General features: G+C 35.1%; 1 protein-coding gene across 1 annotated transcript; it reads left to right on the top strand.

Moving 5' to 3' along the window:
* The first annotated feature begins 326 nt into the window (after window positions 1-326).
* Window positions 327-18,907, top strand: LOC121390565 (adaptin ear-binding coat-associated protein 1-like). Its single transcript, XM_041522408.1, has 7 exons — window positions 327-444; window positions 1,465-1,565; window positions 9,509-9,613; window positions 11,366-11,447; window positions 13,346-13,454; window positions 14,540-15,003; window positions 16,865-18,907. Exons 1-7 carry the CDS (start codon window positions 353-355, stop codon window positions 16,908-16,910), a joined length of 999 nt encoding a protein of 332 aa, XP_041378342.1. The 5' UTR covers window positions 327-352; the 3' UTR covers window positions 16,911-18,907.
* Window positions 18,908-20,632: the final 1,725 nt, after the last annotated feature.

Here is a 20,632-nt window from a genome sequence, read left to right as displayed (position 1 = left end):
TCTATAGGCATTTTCCACAAATTCCATTTGTGCGTAATACGTAACCGTATGCGTATATATACGAATTCGTAATCCGTAATTATGCATAATCTTCAGTACATAACATTCACTCTATGCATAAAGTGAATGTTAAAAATAGTATAGTATATTGTTACATATTATATGTATACATGCACGGATTGTGGACAAATGAAATTTGTGCCTTATATACTATGTATACGAATACGTATACGAATTAATTACGGACAAGTGCGTGCAAGTTGTACGGAAAGTAGATCGATATGATGACATTGAAATAGACTGGTGTGAGTTTGGTTGTGGCGTAGCGTGTTTAAGTGTTACGTTTATCAACATGGCCGATAATGAATGTGAACGTGTTATCTGCGTCAAAAACGAAGTATTTGTGTTTAAAATACCACCAAGACCATCAAACAGGGGTTACAGGTTTGAATCAGAAATCATAATTTGTATTTTGACAAAAGTTGAGACGCGTTCTATTTATATTAATGTAAAATGAAGTCCAGTATATTTGTACAGGAAAAGGGGAGGGTCGTAAGTTATTGTCATTAATCATTTATTCAAATTAAAGGCATTTCTTTTCTGACTTTGTAAATGACATTTTTATGCGACTCATGGACATACAGGTATATACTTCATCAAGGTGGATGGATGCCAACCCCCCCCCCCCCCCCCACTGTAAACTTTATATCGATAGATAGATAGGGATGAGTGGATATCAGGTTATGATGAGGGTTTTTTCTTTACTATATACAGAGCTTCTAGATTATGGTAGCTCCACTCCCATGGCTAGTGGTATTCAGTGTTGGGCTAGTAAATAACTACTATTGCCATGCCCGACGGCTAGTGAAAAAAAAAGTTGTCAAATGCTGCATTTAAGTCTGTTTTGTACATATGAATATTTACTCCCACCCCCCACCCACCCCACCCCCAAATCTAAGGGTTTTAAAGCTCTATCTCCCTCTTTAGGTGACATATCCAATTATTACTAGTTATCAGTAAAATTGTATTAAAGTAAAGTAGGGCAAGTGAATTTTTAATCGTGTCTAGTAAATTCTTAAAATTACTGATCCCATGGCTAGTGGATTTAATAAAAATTCTAGAAACCCTGCAATAGAATGCAGCTACCAAGTGAATATTTTTACATTTATAGTATGATATATAAGCACTCACTATTAGCAGTCAACTAAGTTATGTAGCAATTCACTGTATAACCGAGTGGTGGTTTGTGTAAATTTGTTGTTCCCTAACAAACAGATTGTGAAATATTGTACTTAGAAAAGTTTGTTTTAAATGAATATGAAAAGTGTACCTAAATTAAAGTAATGCTATGAATTCTTCCATGTACTTGTGTATGATTCTATGAAATGATGTGGGGTTTTTAAAAAATAAATTTAATTTTGTAATCAAGGTAATTATTATACTTTTATTTTGCTTTGTGTTCAGAGCTGCTGATTGGAAACTGGACAACCCGGACTGGACGGGGCGAATGCGAATTGTTTCTAAAGGAAAGGATTTGATGATCAAGTTGGAAGACAAAACTTCAGGTAGTCTGAAACCAAAGTCTGTGTTATTGACAACCACTGTTATTAAGCTACCACGTTTTGTAATTTTCAGAGGTTATCAGACATATGCTTTTACAATTCCTATTGTATAAGAATGATATATATTCTTCTTTGACATAATCAGGCTTAAAATTTTTTTTTTAGTGTTTCCGGTTTCCCGACCGACCCTAATTTTACACTGCGACCCTAAAAGATTTTGACTACCAAAAAAACTAAAAAACCCACAATATCTACCGCGATTTTTGCAGACAGGTTATATGCAGTATGTCAAGAACATGGTTTTAAAAAAAAAGAAAAAAAGAGAAAAAGTTCCTACCTATTTTTTCCAGAGATGAAACCTGAAACACACATATTATTATTTTTGGCCTCAGGATTCAGGGCGGGATTTAACTCAGTCGGTTGAATGCTCGCTTGAGGTGCTTGTGTCGCAGGATCAAACCACCTCGGTGGATCCATTCAACTGATTGGAGTTTTCTCGTTCCAACCAGTGCACCACAACTAGTCAAAGGCTGTGGTATATGCTTTCCTGTCTTAGAAAGTGCATATATAAAAGATCCCTTGCTGCATTAGGACTGTGTCAGAATTACCAAATGTGTGACATCTAGTAGCTGATGATTAATCAATGTGCTCCAGTGGTGTAATTAAACAAAATAAACTATATATATATATATATATTTATGTATGTATGTATGTGTGTATATATATGTAAATATATATATATATATGTATGTATGTATGTATGTATGTATGTATGTATATATATATATATATATATATATATATATATATATATATATATATATATATATATATATATATATATATATATATATATATAATTTGGACTTATAGGCAACAGTGAAGACAGTTGCCAGAGCTGTGATAAAAATTGCCATAGGTCAGGGGCTGGACATGGTCCAGTGGTTAAGCGCTCGCCTGCTGCACAATGGTCGGTGGGCCCATTGGGCTATTTCTCGTTCCTGTCTGTGGGATGGTGCATATAAAATATCCCTTGCTGCTAAGCGAAAAAGAGTAGCCCATGAAGTGGCGACACCTGGTTTCCTCTTTCAATATCTGTGTGGTCCTTAACCATATGTCTGACTCCGTATAACCGTAAATAAAACTGTGTTGAGTGCGTCGTTAAATAAACTATTTCCTTCCTTACCGATTATTACTATCAGTGGAAGTAGTAATTAGTGGTCTTTTAATTATGTCTTTATTTGTTCCTTACCGATTACTACTATCAGTGGAAGTAGTAATTAGTGGTCTTTTAATTATGTCTTTATTTGTTCCTTACCGATTACTACTATCAGTGGAAGTAGTAATTAGTGGTCTTTTAATTATGTCTTTATTTGTTCCTTACCGATTACTACTATCAGTGGAAGTAGTAATTAGTGGTCTTTTAATTATGTCTTTATTTGTTCCTTACCGATTACTACTATCAGTGGAAGTAGTAATTAGTGGTCTTTTAATTATGTCTTTATTTGTTCCTTACCGATTACTACTATCAGTGGAAGTAGTAATTAGTGGTCTTTTAATTATGTCTTTATTTGTTCCTTACCGATTACTACTATCAGTGGAAGTAGTAATTAGTGGTCTTTTAATTATGTCTTTATTTGTTCCTTACCGATTACTACTATCAGTGGAAGTAGTAATTAGTGGTCTTTTAATTATGTCTTTATTTGTTCCTTACCGATTACTACTATCAGTGGAAGTAGTAATTAGTGGTCTTTTAATTATGTCTTTATTTGTTCCTTACCGATTACTACTATCAGTGGAAGTAGTAATTAGTGGTCTTTTAATTATGTCTTTATTTGTTCCTTACCGATTACTACTATCAGTGGAAGTAGTAATTAGTGGTCTTTTAATTATGTCTTTATTTGTTCCTTACCGATTACTACTATCAGTGGAAGTAGTAATTAGTGGTCTTTTAATTATGTCTTTATTTGTTCCTTACCGATTACTACTATCAGTGGAAGTAGTAATTAGTGGTCTTTTAATTATGTCTTTATTTGTTCCTTACCGATTACTACTATCAGTGGAAGTAGTAATTAGTGGTCTTTTAATTATGTCTTTATTTGTTCCTTACCGATTACTACTATCAGTGGAAGTAGTAATTAGTGGTCTTTTAATTATGTCTTTATTTGTTCCTTACCGATTACTACTATCAGTGGAAGTAGTAATTAGTGGTCTTTTAATTATGTCTTTATTTGTTCCTTACCGATTACTACTATCAGTGGAAGTAGTAATTAGTGGTCTTTTAATTATGTCTTTATTTGTTCCTTACCGATTACTACTATCAGTGGAAGTAGTAATTAGTGGTCTTTTAATTATGTCTTTATTTGTTCCTTACCGATTACTACTATCAGTGGAAGTAGTAATTAGTGGTCTTTTAATTATGTCTTTATTTGTTCCTTACCGATTACTACTATCAGTGGAAGTAGTAATTAGTGGTCTTTTAATTATGTCTTTATTTGTTCCTTACCGATTACTACTATCAGTGGAAGTAGTAATTAGTGGTCTTTTAATTATGTCTTTATTTGTTCCTTACCGATTACTACTATCAGTGGAAGTAGTAATTAGTGGTCTTTTAATTATGTCTTTATTTGTTCCTTACCGATTACTACTATCAGTGGAAGTAGTAATTAGTGGTCTTTTAATTATGTCTTTATTTGTTCCTTACCGATTACTACTATCAGTGGAAGTAGTAATTAGTGGTCTTTTAATTATGTCTTTATTTGTTCCTTACCGATTACTACTATCAGTGGAAGTAGTAATTAGTGGTCTTTTAATTATGTCTTTATTTGTTCCTTACCGATTACTACTATCAGTGGAAGTAGTAATTAGTGGTCTTTTAATTATGTCTTTATTTGTTCCTTACCGATTACTACTATCAGTGGAAGTAGTAATTAGTGGTCTTTTAATTATGTCTTTATTTGTTCCTTACCGATTACTACTATCAGTGGAAGTAGTAATTAGTGGTCTTTTAATTATGTCTTTATTTGTTCCTTACCGATTACTACTATCAGTGGAAGTAGTAATTAGTGGTCTTTTAATTATGTCTTTATTTGTTCCTTACCGATTACTACTATCAGTGGAAGTAGTAATTAGTGGTCTTTTAATTATGTCTTTATTTGTTCCTTACCGATTACTACTATCAGTGGAAGTAGTAATTAGTGGTCTTTTAATTATGTCTTTATTTGTTCCTTACCGATTACTACTATCAGTGGAAGTAGTAATTAGTGGTCTTTTAATTATGTCTTTATTTGTTCCTTACCGATTACTACTATCAGTGGAAGTAGTAATTAGTGGTCTTTTAATTATGTCTTTATTTGTTCCTTACCGATTACTACTATCAGTGGAAGTAGTAATTAGTGGTCTTTTAATTATGTCTTTATTTGTTCCTTACCGATTACTACTATCAGTGGAAGTAGTAATTAGTGGTCTTTTAATTATGTCTTTATTTGTTCCTTACCGATTACTACTATCAGTGGAAGTAGTAATTAGTGGTCTTTTAATTATGTCTTTATTTGTTCCTTACCGATTACTACTATCAGTGGAAGTAGTAATTAGTGGTCTTTTAATTATGTCTTTATTTGTTCCTTACCGATTACTACTATCAGTGGAAGTAGTAATTAGTGGTCTTTTAATTATGTCTTTATTTGTTCCTTACCGATTACTACTATCAGTGGAAGTAGTAATTAGTGGTCTTTTAATTATGTCTTTATTTGTTCCTTACCGATTACTACTATCAGTGGAAGTAGTAATTAGTGGTCTTTTAATTATGTCTTTATTTGTTCCTTACCGATTACTACTATCAGTGGAAGTAGTAATTAGTGGTCTTTTAATTATGTCTTTATTTGTTCCTTACCGATTACTACTATCAGTGGAAGTAGTAATTAGTGGTCTTTTAATTATGTCTTTATTTGTTCCTTACCGATTACTACTATCAGTGGAAGTAGTAATTAGTGGTCTTTTAATTATGTCTTTATTTGTTCCTTACCGATTACTACTATCAGTGGAAGTAGTAATTAGTGGTCTTTTAATTATGTCTTTATTTGTTCCTTACCGATTACTACTATCAGTGGAAGTAGTAATTAGTGGTCTTTTAATTATGTCTTTATTTGTTCCTTACCGATTACTACTATCAGTGGAAGTAGTAATTAGTGGTCTTTTAATTATGTCTTTATTTGTTCCTTACCGATTACTACTATCAGTGGAAGTAGTAATTAGTGGTCTTTTAATTATGTCTTTATTTGTTCCTTACCGATTACTACTATCAGTGGAAGTAGTAATTAGTGGTCTTTTAATTATGTCTTTATTTGTTCCTTACCGATTACTACTATCAGTGGAAGTAGTAATTAGTGGTCTTTTAATTATGTCTTTATTTGTTCCTTACCGATTACTACTATCAGTGGAAGTAGTAATTAGTGGTCTTTTAATTATGTCTTTATTTGTTCCTTACCGATTACTACTATCAGTGGAAGTAGTAATTAGTGGTCTTTTAATTATGTCTTTATTTGTTCCTTACCGATTACTACTATCAGTGGAAGTAGTAATTAGTGGTCTTTTAATTATGTCTTTATTTGTTCCTTACCGATTACTACTATCAGTGGAAGTAGTAATTAGTGGTCTTTTAATTATGTCTTTATTTGTTCCTTACCGATTACTACTATCAGTGGAAGTAGTAATTAGTGGTCTTTTAATTATGTCTTTATTTGTTCCTTACCGATTACTACTATCAGTGGAAGTAGTAATTAGTGGTCTTTTAATTATGTCTTTATTTGTTCCTTACCGATTACTACTATCAGTGGAAGTAGTAATTAGTGGTCTTTTAATTATGTCTTTATTTGTTCCTTACCGATTACTACTATCAGTGGAAGTAGTAATTAGTGGTCTTTTATTATTATGTCTTTATTTGTTCCTTACCGATTACTACTATCAGTGGAAGTAGTAATTAGTGGTCTTTTAATTATGTCTTTATTTGTTCCTTACCGATTACTACTATCAGTGGAAGTAGTAATTAGTGGTCTTTTAATTATGTCTTTATTTGTTCCTTACCGATTACTACTATCAGTGGAAGTAGTAATTAGTGGTCTTTTAATTATGTCTTTATTTGTTCCTTACCGATTACTACTATCAGTGGAAGTAGTAATTAGTGGTCTTTTAATTATGTCTTTATTTGTTCCTTACCGATTACTACTATCAGTGGAAGTAGTAATTAGTGGTCTTTTAATTATGTCTTTATTTGTTCCTTACCGATTACTACTATCAGTGGAAGTAGTAATTAGTGGTCTTTTAATTATGTCTTTATTTGTTCCTTACCGATTACTACTATCAGTGGAAGTAGTAATTAGTGGTCTTTTAATTATGTCTTTATTTGTTCCTTACCGATTACTACTATCAGTGGAAGTAGTAATTAGTGGTCTTTTAATTATGTCTTTATTTGTTCCTTACCGATTACTACTATCAGTGGAAGTAGTAATTAGTGGTCTTTTAATTATGTCTTTATTTGTTCCTTACCGATTACTACTATCAGTGGAAGTAGTAATTAGTGGTCTTTTAATTATGTCTTTATTTGTTCCTTACCGATTACTACTATCAGTGGAAGTAGTAATTAGTGGTCTTTTAATTATGTCTTTATTTGTTCCTTACCGATTACTACTATCAGTGGAAGTAGTAATTAGTGGTCTTTTAATTATGTCTTTATTTGTTCCTTACCGATTACTACTATCAGTGGAAGTAGTAATTAGTGGTCTTTTAATTATGTCTTTATTTGTTCCTTACCGATTACTACTATCAGTGGAAGTAGTAATTAGTGGTCTTTTAATTATGTCTTTATTTGTTCCTTACCGATTACTACTATCAGTGGAAGTAGTAATTAGTGGTCTTTTAATTATGTCTTTATTTGTTCCTTACCGATTACTACTATCAGTGGAAGTAGTAATTAGTGGTCTTTTAATTATGTCTTTATTTGTTCCTTACCGATTACTACTATCAGTGGAAGTAGTAATTAGTGGTCTTTTAATTATGTCTTTATTTGTTCCTTACCGATTACTACTATCAGTGGAAGTAGTAATTAGTGGTCTTTTAATTATGTCTTTATTTGTTCCTTACCGATTACTACTATCAGTGGAAGTAGTAATTAGTGGTCTTTTAATTATGTCTTTATTTGTTCCTTACCGATTACTACTATCAGTGGAAGTAGTAATTAGTGGTCTTTTAATTATGTCTTTATTTGTTCCTTACCGATTACTACTATCAGTGGAAGTAGTAATTAGTGGTACTACTATCAGTGGAAGTAGTAATTAGTGGTCTTTTAATTATGTCTTTATTTGTTCCTTACCGATTACTACTATCAGTGGAAGTAGTAATTAGTGGTCTTTTAATTATGTCTTTATTTGTTCCTTACCGATTACTACTATCAGTGGAAGTAGTAATTAGTGGTCTTTTAATTATGTCTTTATTTGTTCCTTACCGATTACTACTATCAGTGGAAGTAGTAATTAGTGGTCTTTTAATTATGTCTTTATTTGTTCCTTACCGATTACTACTATCAGTGGAAGTAGTAATTAGTGGTCTTTTAATTATGTCTTTATTTGTTGCTGTATGTAAGTATTTCGGCCTTTCAAAACTGCAGTGCTATAGTTAGCCCGAGTACTCTGATGTTAAGAGAACAAGACAGACATTTGGACAGATATCAAGGCTTTCTTACCATCAGAGACCAATCTATATGTATACATTCTGCGCACCGGCCTCGGTGGCGTCGTGGTTAGGCCATCAGTCTACAGGCTGGTAGCTACTGGGTTCGGGTCCCAGTTCAGGCGTGGGATTTTTAATCCAGATACTGACTCCAAACCCTGAGTGAGTGCTCCGCAAGGCTCAGTGGGTAGGTGTAAACCACTTGCACAGACCAGTGATCCATAACTGGTTCAACAAGGGCCATGGTTTGTGCTATCCTGCCTATGGGAAGCGCAAATAAAAGATCCCTTGCTGCCTGTCATAAAAGAGTAGCCAATGTGTGACAGCGGGTTTCCTCTAAAAAACAGTGTCAGAACGACCATATGTTTGACGTCCAATAGCCGATGGTAAGATAAAAAATCAATGTGCTCTAGTGGCGTCGTTAAATAAAACAAACTTTACTTTACATTCTGCACAATCGCTGCCTACCAAATAGTAGTCAAAGATTCCCGCTATAATACAACAACAATCCTATGTTTGACGTTAATACCTTTGCATCGATAATTTTTTTAGCTCCCTGATAAAAGAAAATTGATAACTGTCCAGATGTCCATCTAGCTCTCTTACTGTCAGAGGGGCAGGATATAGCCCAGTGGTAAAGCACTCGCTTGATGTGCGGTCAGTTTTTGATCAATCCCCGTCGGTGGGCCCATTGGGCTATTTCTCGTTCCAGCCTGTGCACCACGCCTGGTATATTAAAGGCTGTGATATGTGCTATCCTGTCTGTGGGATGGTGCATATAAAAGATCCCTTGCTACTAATGAACAAATGTAGCAGGTTTCTTTTCTAAGACTATATGCCTGAATTACTAAATGTTTGACATCCAATAGCTGATGATTAATAATCAATGTGCTCTAGTGGTGTCGTTAAACAAAAGAAACTATCTTACCATCAGAGTACTCCGGCTTTGCTATAGGTAAGTTCCAGAGCTACTAGATTGTGGTAGCCCCACTACCGTGGCTAGTGATATTCTATGTTGGGCTGTAAATAACTAATATTATCATGCCTGACAGCTTGTGGAAAAAAAAGTGGTCAAATGCTGCATTTAAGTCCATTTTGTAAATATGAATATCCTGGCTAGTAAATGTTTTTTTTACTGATCCCATAGCTAGTGAATTTTATAAAAATTGTAGAAGCCCTGGGTAACAAATTCTCACATTTGAGCCCTGCACAATGTTTTCCAGGTGAACTGTTTGCCAACTGTCCCGTGGAATCGTACCCCTGCGCCGCTGTTGAGCCCGTCTTGGATTCCAGTCGGTATTTCGTCCTCAGAATAAAAGATGAAAATGGTGAGTATCGGGGTATTCTTTATGATCTGACTAAACAGTCGACTTCCAGGTCAGAGTTATATTTATCACTGTCCATCATGGTTCCTATTTGTTAGATGTGTTGTGGTCAGTCCTTGAAATTTGCGACGACAATCAGTCGTGCATTTTTATCATTATGCAGGGTTTCTGCCAGAGGGTAAAATGGGTATGGCGCCATACCCAAATGTTTTTGCCAATTGTTTTTTTTAAGTTGACCTTTTGACAAAATTAATTACTCTTATCATTACTGTATAATTTTCTTAACCCCAACCCTGAACTTAACCCATTTTCTTTCTGGGGGAGGCCTGGCTGACTGGTTTCATTCAATTCCATCATGGGCGGATCCAAGGGGGGGGGGACCAGGGGGACGCGTCCCCCCCCCCAAAATTGTTCAAGTGCCCTCAAAATGTCCAAGTGCCCTTTTTGTTTGTAGATTTTTTTTTTTTTTAAGTAAACAATAACTATATTGTAGATAAATGAAATCAAGATTTTCGTGTACATGCGCAAGCTTGCAGATATGTGTCTGTGTTATTGAGTCTCAATGGGGCCCCATTGAGGTTCTAACGCGAGTGACGCCAATTTACTTCATTATTGCTAGTATATTATGACGTAGAACTGTAGGAATTCATATTAATTGTAAATATCAAAACTTGTAGTAAGGTGCCCTTTTGACGAGTCAATGTGCCCTTCTTTTTTGGTCCCCCCCTAAAAATATTTCCTGGATCCGCCCATGTCCATAGTGCCATACCCAAAAATGTCTTTCTGTCAGAAACACTTATGGAGTATTTACTTTATTGTCTACAAGTTCTAAACTGCCATTAGGGGAGTGACGTAACCCAGTGGTAAAGTGCTTGCTTGATGCACAGTCAGTTTGGGATCGATCCCTGTCGGTGGGCCCATTGGGCTATTTCTCGTTCCAGCCAGTGCACCACGACTGGTATATGAAAGGCCGTGGTGTGTGCTATCCTGTCTATGGGATGGTACATATAAAAGATCCCTTGCTGCTAATGGTAAAATGTAGCAGGTTTCCCCTGTAAGACTATGTAAAAATTATTAAATGTTTGACATTCAATAGCTGATGATTAATAAATCAATGTGCTCTAGTGGTGTCATTAAACAAAACACACGACTGGCTGCTAGCTCTGGGTGAGCAGAAAGTTTCTTCAAATTATCTATTAAATTTAAAAAATAGCAGAAATCCAGTTATTTTCTAGTAAAATATCAATTATTACATGAAATTATTTTGCCAGTTTAAAATAGATGAACGCTGATTGTTTCTAAAATTCTTAGCTGACAAATTTGGTGAATGCCAGAGCTAATATATTTGCAGTAGTAACTGGGGAAGATTTGAAAAGCTCGCTGACTAGATAACCTTTTAGTTTAAAATTATTTGCAGTAAATCTAATGAAAATGAAAAATGAGGTGTACCCGTAATGAAATGGCCCCCATTCGTATTATCTATAGTTCATTCCACAGGAAACGCCCTTTATTTTTGCTATGAAATTTACTACAAGTTATCTATTTCTCAGCAGATTATTTTTTAACTTATTGTACATGTACACACAAAAATAGTAATTTTGTGTTAATTTCAAAAAACCTTTTCTTTTCTTCTTATGTCAAACCAAACTGAAATTATTAACAAAAAACATTTTTGTAGGATGATAGGAAGGACTGTACATGTAAATATGTATGTTGATTTAAAACATTTTTTAATAGTTTTTTTTCGTACTCTAGGTCGCAGTGCATTTATTGGCATAGGATTCGTAGACCGTGCAGATTCATTTGATCTGAATGTTTCCATACAAGACCATTTCAAGTAAGTACGTTACAGGCAGTTACATGTATTGGGGTGGGGCAGGACGTAGCCCAGTGGTAAAGCGCTCGCCTGCTCTGCGGTCGGTCTAGGATCGATCCTTGTCGGTGGGCCCACTGGATTATTTCTTGTTCCAGCCAGTGCACTGCGACTAGTATATTATAGGCCGTGGTATGTGTTGTTCTTTCTATGGGATGGTGCATATAAAAGATACCATGCTGCTAATCAAAAAGAGTAACCCATGAAGTGGTGACAGCAGGTTTCCTCTCTCAATATCTGTGTGGTCCTTAATCATATGTCTGATGCCATATAATCATAAATAAACTCTGTTGAGTGCGTCGTTAAATAAAACATTACCCCTCGTCAGTGGGCCCATTGGGCTATTTCTTATTTCAGCAAGTGCACCATGACGTATATCAAAGGCTGTGGTATGTGCTATCCTGTCTGTGGATTATGTATATAAAAGATCCCTTGCTACTAATGGACAACTGTAGCGGGTTTCCTCTCTGACTGTGTCAAAATGACCGTATGGTTAACATCCAATAGCCGATAATTAATAAATCAGTGTGCTCTAGTGGTGTCGTTAAACAGAACAAACTTCATGTACTGGGGCCTTAAAATATGCCACTGATCCCTAAAACAGTGAAAGCTGGCTCATGCTGGGGACATAACATTTATCCAATTTAGACGGGTTCCATCTTTAGATGGTATTGTTTTAGAATTCAGAAAAATTGAGAACATGAAACGTGGCTGGTTTTGACAGGATTCCGTTTTGTCCAGGGTCTGGTTTAGACAGGTTTCACTGTATAAAATTACCTACTTTCCGCTGTTAAATAATTTAGTTTATTTGATTGGATGATTTCGCTAGAATTCTGAATGTTATCCTTCAGTTAAAATGGGTGGTAAACTGCTCACTTGATGCACTGTCAGTCTGGGATCGATTCCCGTCGGTGGGCCCATTGGACTGTTTCTTGCTCCAGCCAGTGCACCACGACTGGTATATCAGAGGCCGTGGTGTGTGCCACCCTGTCTGTGGGATGGTGCATATAAAAGATCCCTTGCTGCTAATTGAAAGAGTAGCCCATGAAGTAGCGACAGCGGGTTTTCTCTCTCATTATCTGTGTGATCCTTAACCATATGTCCGATGCCATATAACCGTAAATAAAATGTATTGAGTGCGTCGTTTAATAAAACATTTCCTTCCTTCCTTCAGTAAACTTCAGAAAATAAAGTCATTACTTCAAGTTGACTAGAAGTAAAAGAGGTTATGAAAAGGAAGTTAAAAACTGTTATACATAACTAAATTCACAAAAAATTACAAACAATTCTTATGTCTCATGTCATAGAGATTTAGTTGTGATTAACATCATTGGATCAGGCAAATAATGGCAAACTTGAAACATTAAAAGGTTTTTAAATGTTTCCGACCAGTAGAGCCTTTTCGATGACATAACATACAAATTAAATACATTTTCTTATTTCAAATATCGGTGTCTGTATTTACAAGATGTTTGTTGTTGTCCTAATGCTTGTAGTAGCCCAAACCGGATTTTACCTCCCAATAAGTAAAAACTGAGTGCTACAAACATTAGTATACGACCGTAAACACATTCAATATACAGACACTGGTATTCTAAACAAGAAAATCTGTTTAGTATGAAATAGTAGATGCCAACAAGGCTCTGTTATCACAAACATCTTACAGTGGCTGCAAACTCAGGACAGTCCTTTTAAAAGAATGAGAAATTTTTTGAAGTAGAAAAAAACAGTAATGAAATAAAATTACACGAAAAATGGGTTAAAATTTTAAAATAGCAACAAATTTCTTCTTGTTCATTTTTGGTTAGCAAGAATTGTATTTGAGAGGTATGACTGACACATTATCACTGTTCTGTTAAAAGGTGGTTGAAGCAAGAAGCGGATGAAGCCAACAGTGTTAAGGAATTACAGAATGCTCCGAAACTCGACCTGGGCTTCAAAGAAGGTCAAACGATAAAGCTGAACATTGGTGTGAGTTGTATTCTTTATTACTCGGTTTTAATGCTGCCGAACCTTTTTCTGTTACAAATTTAGTTATCCTGCAGGTCTTCTAGATTATGGTAGCCCCACTCCCATGGCTAGTGATATTCAGTGTTGGGCTAGTAAATAAATACCATTACCATGCCCGATGGCTAGTGAAAAAAAAGTTGTCAAATACTGCATTTAAATATATTTTGTAAATTTGAATATCCTGTCCACACCCCTACCCCGTAATCTTAGTGTTTTTAATCTCTATAGGTAACATATCGGATTATTACTATGAATAAAATTGAATTAAGTAAAGTAGGTCTAGTGAATTTTTAATTGTGGCTAGTAAAAAAAAAAAAATCACTGATCCCATGTCTAGTGGATTTTGTAAAAATTCTAGAAGCCCAGTCCTAGTAACAATATTTTGGTATTCTTGTGAATTACGTTTAATCAATGCAGATGTATGTGTATGAATAGATGAATGTGTTTGAAGGGCTTGATGGATGGATAGGTGGGTGGGTGAGTAGGTTGGTGTGTTTTGGGTGGATAGCTTGATGGATGGTTGTTTATTTATGAGTGGGTGGGGTTTTTTAATATTTTTTTAAAATTATTAATATTATTTTTATTTTTATTTTTTTTGTTGGTGGTTTTTGGTTGATAGATGAATGTAGGTGGGTGATTTTTGGGTGGATAGATGAATGGAATGGATGGATCAGTTAGGATAGATGGATGGAATGGATGGATCAGTTAGGATGGATGGATCAGTAAGGATAGATGGATGGATGATTTTGGGGTTAGTGGGTCATTTTTGGGTGAATAGATGGGTGGAATGGATGGATCAGTTAGGATAGATGGATGGAATGGATAGATCAGTTAGGATAGATGGATGGATGATTTTTGGGTTAGTGGGTCATTTTTGGGTGGATAGATGGGTGGAATGGATGGATGCTCACCCAAATTTGCAGACACAGGTTCCCACATGTTTCAGATGTATGGGTTCCCAACTTCTGATGCATGTACACAAACATCTTCCAGTCTGTAATATCTGAATGATGATTGTTTTTGAGGCCCTGCTTCTGTTTTTGTAGAATTTAAAATGTAAAGAAGGCTCCAGTTCAAGACCTCGAGCTAAAGCTTCAGCTGGTGGAATGATTGGTCTAATTCCTCCACCCCCTGGGGGAGTGAAAATCCCCCCACCCTCACCTGCAAAGCAACCTATCGCAGTTCCAACCAACACTACGCCAGAGAGGAAACCTGTTGTGGCAGAGAAGAAATCCGAAACGGTGGAGGACAAATCTGGATTAGACGATTTCGACATATTTAACGTACAGTGTAACATTTCAAAACCAGCCAACCAGAGCACGGGGAACAGTGTAGATCTCCTGTCGTCAGTGTTGGTGCCTGGTGTCCCAGCCAGTCAGAATTCAGGGAACCATATAGATCTGTTGTGTGGAACGGACATTCCAATTTCACCCAGTGTTCCAGTACAGCCGATAAAACCAGTGCAACCTGTCACAGCGTCGGATCCATGGGGTGACTTCACGAGTGCAAGGTGAGTGATGGAGGAGGGGGACTTGCAAGGTGCAAGGTGAGTGATTGGATACTTCACGAGTGCAAGATGAGTGATGGGGGGGGGGGGGGACTTCACGAATGCAAGGTGAGCGATGGGGAACTTCACGAGCGCAAGGTGAGTGATGGGAGACTTCACGAGTTCAAGGTGAGTGATGGGGGACTTCACAAGTTCACGGTGAGTGATGGGGGACTTCACGAGTGCAAGGTGAGTGATGGGAGACTTCATGAGTTCAAGGTGATGGGGGGCTTCACGAGTGCAATGTGAGTGATATGTCGTCAAAGTATTAGATCCATGGGGGGACTTCATGAGTGCAAGGTGAGTGATATGTTGTGTGTAGGACTTCATAAACCAGACCCCTATGGAATGAAGTTAAAAGTCTGGTTTTAAGGAGTATCTAGATTAGAGAGATTCTGTCTGGTACTAATATTTTTAATGAAAATGTTTATTTTTGAGTGGTCTCACTGTACTTGTTATTTGGTAAAAAAGAAAACAGTTTGAATAAATATTTGCTGGAATGGAAAGAAGATCATTTCAAATACATTGCAGTTATGCTAAAATAATGCTGGATATATGATGCATTATTTTATAGTGGGGATGGGGGATATAACTTAGTTAACACCTCGAACTACCTCAGTGGACCCATTCAACTGATTGGTTTTTTTTCACATTCCAACTGGTCAAAGGCCATGATATGTGCTTTCCTGTCTGTGGGAAAGTGCATATAAAAGATCCCTTGCTGCTAATAAAAAATGTAGCGGATTTCCTCTGATGACTGAGTCAGAATTACCAAATGTTTGACCTCCAATAGCCGATGATTCATTATTAATCAATGTGCTCTAGTGGTGTTGTTAAACAAAACCAACTTAACTTTCTTTTATAGTAGGACCTGTATTTTTGTATTGGTTGGTTATCAATGTTAAAGTTTTGTTATTTCACAATAGTCCAGAATATACTTTATTACCTGTATTCTACAACTGATCTTTTCTTTTATCATTGTAATTTTATGATAAGCAATGTGTTTTTTCATTACTGGTATTTAAACAAAAACCATCTGTATTAATTTTATTACTGGAATCGTACAGTAGGTCAGGATTTATTTTAGTATTAGCTTTATACAATACTGTTTTATCTTTTATTACATACATGTACCTATTCAATCTTACTATAGTGATAAAGACATTTTGAAACTGTGTAATAAATTTATTTTGTACGGACCAGAACTTTTAAATGGGGAATTCCCTTCTTTGTTTTAACTGCAGTTAGCGCCTTTTATTTACTAACGTTATATATGATTTACAAATTAAGTCCCATCGTATTTGAAACATTACACAAGGCTGCCGCAGAGTAAGATTCTAAATGTTAATAAATCCATGAAAGGAGTTTTGATCATAGATTTAACAAAGTGTTGTTATGACGTTAAATTAAAAAAAAACATTTTTGTAAAACATAAAAGAAGGTATGTAATAAATATAGAACTTCACATACGCTGTTTTCGCGTCCTATTTATTGCACTCATTTATTTTGTGAAAGAACATACCACTCAACCGTTACGCTGTCTCGTGGTATATATTTTTTTCACAAAATAAACTTGTGCAATAAATAGGAAGCGAAAACTACGTATGTGAAGTTCTGTATATTTATTATTGTAATTTTATGATAAGGCTTTAGCTATGTGTTTCATTATTGGTATTTAAACATAAACCATCTATATTAATTTTATTGCTGGAATCATACATTAGGTCAGGATTTATTTTAGTATTGGCTTTATACAATACTGTTTTATCTTTTATTAATATTATTGGTATTTTATATATTTCTTCTTCTTTTCTTTGTTTTTCAGTTCTACAAGTGAAGGCGATAAGAGTGATCCGTGGGTGCAGTTTTAAGAAAGATATTCCTAGTGTAAATATTTATAGCTGAAAGTTTTGTTAAATCGTTGTAGTTTTTAATTACTCTTCAAAAATCTGAAGAGGATTGTTAGACATTTGTCTTCAGGACGTCTGCGTTGGCAGTTTGTGGCAATCCTCGTTTGATAGTTTGATACAAATAATTATTTCTTTTGTAATACTGTTTGTAGCCCCAGACATGGAGCGATTGCCCCTTCATATAATGGGATTGTCCAAATGTCCCAATCACAGAACCTGATACATCCTCTGGGTGATGTGTCCTTAGTTTTGATTGGCTGTTGGATGATCTCATAATAATTATGAAGGTTTTTTCTTTTTTTTAACATTATTGGTCAGGTTAAATATTCCTACTTAAACCTGTAAGAAAAAAAACCTTCTCAAGTTTGCTTTATCTTCTCTCACCCCTTGTCATTGCCCATTTGTTCTTTTTCTGTTTTTACAATCCACCTCTTTTTTTCTGTTTTTACATAGCCTCCAAACTTTAAACTTGTTTTGCTGACCACCTCCACGTTACAGGCCTTGTCTCACCATTCATGACAGGTGTTTGTGGTAGAGTGCTTGGCTGAAACTGCTGGTTGATCGCCATCTGTGGACTTTGTTTCCTCCCCCCCCCCCATTCCCCCTCCCATTCCATCCAGTGCCCCATGATTGGTACATCAAAGGCTGTGACGTGTTAGGGGTTAGGGGTATGAGGAGGTTCTAAATATCTTCAAGTAGCGTTTCGGGTTTCTCTCCCCGTCAAACCACCCAACAGCACAGTTTACCAATAATTCTGAGTGAATAGAATAACACACTCGCTGTTTAATAATGAAATTACATTTATTGCTTATCATGATTAATATATTTCTACAGTAGAATTATAAAGTAACTCGTAGACTAGTATAAAAATGTAGTCTACCGAAAAATAAAAATAAACCACTGTAGGCCTAAATTGTAAATACTAATAATTGATTTCCCCAGGTCTCACCTGGATACGGTATAGTTTTCTTAATAAAACCAATGCTTACATTTCAATAAAGTGATTCACGGCCCTGCCGGTAAGAACAGCTGTTTTCTATTTACTTTCCAAACCGTCAACACTCTCAAGTTAGTGACGCCATTCCCGGTTGACATCATATGTCTTTCTGAAGCTGATGTCATAATATTCCACGCAGTAAATAACATATTTTCCACGTACATTACAAAGGCCATGATATGTACTGTCCATGGTAAAAAAAAACCCCAAGTAAATTACTGCATAAACTTTTAAGTGGTATGTATAGTTATTCACAGTGCGTCGAAAATGTTTATGGCAGGTGAGACATTCAATTCCGCAGAGTTCTTGGAGATCTTTTTCCTTTCTTTTTAAATTAACACAAGTGTTGTATTCTGTATAGTATGTGTTGTGTCGATGTGCGAACTAATGAATTATGAAGCTCACCTAATAAACAAATCCTAATCCGTTGATTCGGATGTCATTGTTAAACTATAGTCTAGATTTCAACTCTTTTAGTCTGTGTTACAGGAGTTTAAATCTATTACAACTCATTAGATTAAACCTGGAGTCTGCAGAGTTTGTTGTTATCCTTGCTTTTTTACCCCCACTCCACCCTCTATCTACACACACACACCTTCCAACATCCATCATAAACTAATTTTTATGACAACCTTCCAACTGAATTATCTGGCCATTGTGTATTATCCATATAGACATGAAGCACATTATAAAATTAAACTTGGATGACATCCCACAGTGTTCTGTGTTAGTATTATCTTCTCATGACCAATGTGATAACGTTGTTATATAGCAATGTATTATACATGTACGTATATCCCGTATAAAATCAAGTATACACATGTTAGTTTGTAATAAACTCCAGGGCCCAATTTCACTAAACATCGTAAGCCTAGTTTTGCATGTAAACGTAAATCTACGACTAAACCACAATTCTTATTACTATTATAGTACAACAAATATAGTTAGAAGTACACATATTTCATTTCATTTTGTCCTTAAAATGCTCCATTGTCTGTAATGATGTAATTTTCTTCGTGAAATAGATGCCAAATACATGTACTTGTAAATATATGACCGGTATAACTGCTAGTCGCAGACATAAACTTACGATGTTTTGTAAATATATGACCGGTATAACTGCTAGTCGCAGACGTAAACTTACGATGTTTTGTGAAATTGGTCCCAGTTGTAATAAACTCCCATTTGTAATAATCTCCACTTAGTAATTTTCTATAATTATGTTATTACATTTTACCTTTTTTTTTAGACTACCTGTATTATTCTTTCTTTTTAAAGTGGCCATGATCTCACTGTTCCACTGTTCAGAAAATTCCATTCCAAATTTGATTTAAAATGAAAAAAACCCTCAACCAATTACTAAAAATAATAACAATAAAACAAAGCATATAATTGTGTTATGGCTAGCAGCAAAACAGATTTAAGCTTGAATTTTGGCTGCATTCTGATAAAGAATTATTTCATTTCATAATGGTTCAGATTTTGTTTTAAAATTTGACATTCCAATTTTGTGAGTTCTCAATATTCTGTATTTAGTATTAATCTTCAATGTTAGTGAACATATATGTTTTTGTTTTTAGCAAGGTCATAAAACAGTAAAATTGTATAATGCTTAAATAGTTACCATATACGTTAAACAAGTCTTGAACTCTCTATATTATAGTGTGTTTTCGAATGGTTGAGAATCCAGTCTCCTTGAGCCACCTGGGCCCCGTTCCACAAAGCGATCTTAGCCCTAAAATCAACTTAAGTTCATGGGGTAGCTATGCGCTTACGGTAATCTTAGGGTTAAGATCGCTTCGTGGAACGGGGCCCTGGTCAATAGAGTGGGATTTAAAAATGGGAAGGTGTTCTCAGATGTTTTCTTGCATCTTTGAATCTTTCAGGAATATGTTGCCTACATCAGAACAGAGTTTTGAATAAACACCTAGTGTTAATAAGTCAATGAAGTAGTTTTTTTTTTTTTTTTTAAAGAAGAAGGTTTATGTGTTACGAAAAGCATTCTTGCTTCTTCAAATATTTTAGGAATATGTCCCCTGCACCAGAACACAGTTTGGAATAAACATCTGGGCCCGGTTGTTCGAAACCTAGGTTAGCGCTAACCCTGAGTTAAGTGCCTAACCCCGAGTTAATATTTAATCACCGATTGAAAAATGTGTTGTTCGAACATTGTTTAGTGCTAACTATGAGTTAAATATACCCTAAACCTGGGTTAAAATAGATCTGACCTGCGGACAAATGTCTAACCAGTGGTTAGCCAACCCTGGGTTACGGAATTTAACTCGCAGTTAGTGTTTATCAGTGATTAAGTTAACCCAGGTTTCGAACAACTAGGCCCTGGTGTTTATAAATCAATGAATTAGTATAATTATTTATAGTATATTAATGAAACATTGAGAAAGTGCAGTGGTTGAGACAGAGACGTTGGTTTCACTCAATTAGTACTAGAAAAAAAGAAAGTGGTACGAAATGTATTGTGATACGGGTCCAATGAATTTTCAGAGTGAAAATTAAAACATTAAAAGAACGAAATGAAAGTCATGTCTTCGGGAGAGACTGGTTTAAATTAACCTTTACTTTTATTCTCAGTTCTCTTAAGGTAGCTCCACACGATACGAAAATCTTGTACGAGAATAGCCTGAATGCATAGCAATCTATGAAATTGTAATGTTAAAGTTTGTTTTGC

Source organism: Gigantopelta aegis, chromosome 15 (assembly GCF_016097555.1).
Source record: "Gigantopelta aegis isolate Gae_Host chromosome 15, Gae_host_genome, whole genome shotgun sequence".
Classification (NCBI taxonomy): domain Eukaryota; kingdom Metazoa; phylum Mollusca; class Gastropoda; order Neomphalida; family Peltospiridae; genus Gigantopelta; species Gigantopelta aegis.
This window is presented reverse-complemented; position numbering and strand designations above follow the sequence as displayed.

Excerpts from the sequence above, each read along its gene's own strand:
- LOC121390565 (XM_041522408.1), top strand. The coding sequence starts at position 353 with ATGGCCGATAATGAATGTGAACGTGTTATCTGCGTCAAAAACGAAGTA. Across the intron at positions 1,566-9,508 it reads GTTGGAAGACAAAACTTCAG|GTGAACTGTTTGCCAACTGT; the intron begins GTAGTCTGAAAC and ends AATGTTTTCCAG. Across the intron at positions 9,614-11,365 it reads CAGAATAAAAGATGAAAATG|GTCGCAGTGCATTTATTGGC; the intron begins GTGAGTATCGGG and ends TTCGTACTCTAG.